General features: G+C 37.4%; 1 protein-coding gene across 1 annotated transcript; it reads right to left on the bottom strand.

The window, feature by feature from the left end:
- Positions 1–1,916: 1,916 nt before the first annotated feature.
- Positions 1,917–2,877, bottom strand: LOC123274784 (the record flags this gene model as incomplete). The annotated part of the gene is made up of 1 exon (XM_044742506.1): positions 1,917–2,877. A coding segment is annotated over exon 1 (961 nt), but the record flags the coding sequence as incomplete, so codon positions are not given.
- Between the last annotated feature and the right edge of the window lie 236 nt (positions 2,878–3,113).

Here is a 3,113-nt window from a genome sequence, read left to right on the forward strand (position 1 = left end):
TAAAACAGCGTTTTAAAGAGTTCCTTCAAACTTAGATTCCCTGTGAATTTGAACCGATTTGGACCGATAAATTTTGAGAAATTTTGAAAAATCTCAAAAAAAATACGAAAAAAATTTTTTTTGAAAGTAGTTTTTTTGAAATAACTTTTAAACGGCTCTATCAATCAACTTTAAAAACTAATCCGCTCTTAAGCTTGAAAAACTACGTCGATCGCCACCAAGCTGGTCGAAATCGGTTGATTCGTTCGAGAGATATCTGAGCAAGGCCTCGTGACGTTGTCAAAATTATTTGGCAACGCAGGTAAGCTCAAAGATTCGGGGACTAGATTAGACAGACGTACGAACGAGACTCTTGTAGAGGGGATAAGTGTTATGGCTCAAACAGGTCTTACGGCTGTACCTCCCCGCATGGGCCCCGCTGGTAACTGGTCGGGTTGTCATTATATTACCGATCAGGCTAACGCAGTCGTTGAATGGCTTGATACAGTTAATTGAGTACGAGGACAGATTGACATTAAATTCAACTCAATTCACATCTGTCCTATGATAGCGTAAATGCTTGAGGGCAGGGTTTTTCCTTGCCAGCAAACTTGGCTGTGTATTTCCTATGTGAGGGTAGGATAAATATACGTGCGTGTATAGTTCTTTTGAGCCCAGGAAATGGCCTCTTCGGAGGTAGGCGAAAGCCTCGCCTTATATTCTTCGTTCGAGAGATATCATGAACGAAAGAAAACCGAAAAAAGTGTTTTTCGAGGATTACTCGAAATTTTTAGTTCGATCGAATTAAAACCTGGTAATAACTTATGAGGCTTATAAAACTGCGTCAAATGCCGCCAACCGCGTGAAAATTGATCAATTCATTCAAAAGTTATTGCGGTTTGAAAATTAAAAAAATAGTGTCTTATCAAACTTCTATCAGACTTTTTAGCTGGGAGAGCTCAAGTAAACATAGAAATATTATTTCTTTGAACTCAGCGAGCTCAAAATATCACATAAATTATATTTTGAGCTCAAAAATCTCAAAAATGTAATAAGTAAAATTTTTAAGCGCCCAGGAATGGAATTAGCGGGAAGTTGCAGGGATGGCCTTTAGGGTGAACCGTTTTTCTAATTTTTTTTGTGTGTCAGTGTGATAAATTTACCAAAAAGTGAAATAATCCACAAATTTTACGTAAACTGAACTTTTAACCTTGAATAACTTTCGGAGGATTGAATTTATCAAAAATAATAAGAGACCTTTTTCATTCAGCGTTCAATTTCACCTGTAACAATATTGATTGTTCGTTCGATGAAGTTGATTCAATCGAGATAAATAAAAATCCAAGCTTTCTAGAAATTTTTTTTCCGTGTTAATTAAATGAGAAATCGAAAAATTCAGTTCAAAAATTCGAACAAGCGGCTTCAATTTCAGATCAGATTGGCATTTGCAATGGCTATTAATAAATCCCAAGGCCAAACAATGGCTGTTTGTGGCTTAGATTTGAAGCACACCATGTTTTTCACACGGACAAGTATACGTTGCATGCTCTCGAGGTGGGTAAACCATCAAGTTTTGTTTGTATTAGCTAAAGACGGGCTAACAAAAATATTGTTCACACTGCAACATTTGATAAGAGATTAATATAATTTAATTAAGTAATTATATAAATAATTAGTACTTTTAATAAATTAAAACAATTAATGTTTGGTGTTTTGTTATTTTTAAACTTAACATTCCCTCATCGTTCACAGCGCTCCAGGCCTTTTTCACTCATATTCCACATCGCACTTCCAATAAGGTAGATTATTCACATGGCAAAACAACGTTTGCCGGGTCAGCTAGTATATATATATATATCTCCACAATATCTCTGCTCGGGCTGGAAAACATGTAGTAAACACTATAGCGAATAGTAGACAAATTTTTATTGCTGTACAGTTCAATGCTGCTTCAGCAAGCATACATTCCCACTGATTGTCATCTTCTAGCAAGCCGAGTGCAAGGCATGCATCTTTATACGTTGTATACTGTTGCCCATTCACTTTACGTATATCTTGAAATGACAATGGGCCAGTAACATTAACCAACAATAGTCGAAGATAAAAGCACTCAGTCTGTCTTGGATTCACTGTAAATACTCGCCCCAAGGCGTTTGATTTGAATAAATTGGGGCATGCATCAACTGGTGAGCCTTGCTTGCGGGGTATCCATTGTTTTGTTTGAGCCCATGTGAAATAGCGTGGTACTTGTGAATAGAGTAAAGTACGTGCAAAGGCACCAAAATCATCCGCACGATTACACAATTCAAAAAATTCAGTGAGTGTAGTTTTTGGTGGATTTATAGCACGATCAATCGCTGTCTCGTTCGTGAAATATACACGCTGACCATTTTCAAGATGAACGGCTAACTGAACAACTGCTGGATCCCGTTCATGAATTGGAAAACCAAAGATACGCCAAACAGCTTCATTGGAGCTGATGTACCGACCTATTTGGTAGAGCGTTATTTCATCGTTTTTATTTACTGGAGGAGCATTCACATTGGTATTTTCCACTCTAAACACCGCCATGTCACTGCCTTTATGGACATACTTGCAAATGTATTTGATGCTCTTCACAGAACTGCAGAACTCAACATTAATATGAGCATTGTATGTTTTGCTCAGCAGGGGCGAATATGGCACGACCCAACGATTGTCAATATCAATGTCTGTGTTGCTGATGTTTTTAATAAATGATTGTCCGCCATTATCTGGATTCCTTCGACGATATATTGGATATCCGTCGACATTTGTGATTGTATCGTTAGTGAAATCTTTAGGGAAATTTTTTGTACATTTTCCATCTGACATGCAAGGCGATGAACGATTAAAAGTACCGCATGGGCCATGAATCATGTTTGCTGTAACAATATCAAACAGCAATTGATCAGTAGACGGATCGGGAATTTCTGCAGAAATTATATTATCTATTTCTTCAGGACGGATTTTGTCGATTAACCAAACCAAAATGTGGGCATGAGGTAATCCTCGCTTTTGCCACTCAACCGAATACAGCCAGCAACGTGTGGGACCGAATACATGTGATTTAGTAATAAAATTTATTAATGACTTCAGCTTTTGTCTAAACACAC

The sequence above is a fragment of the Cotesia glomerata genome, unplaced genomic scaffold, assembly GCF_020080835.1.
Source record: "Cotesia glomerata isolate CgM1 unplaced genomic scaffold, MPM_Cglom_v2.3 scaffold_739, whole genome shotgun sequence".
NCBI classification, from domain to species: domain Eukaryota; kingdom Metazoa; phylum Arthropoda; class Insecta; order Hymenoptera; family Braconidae; genus Cotesia; species Cotesia glomerata.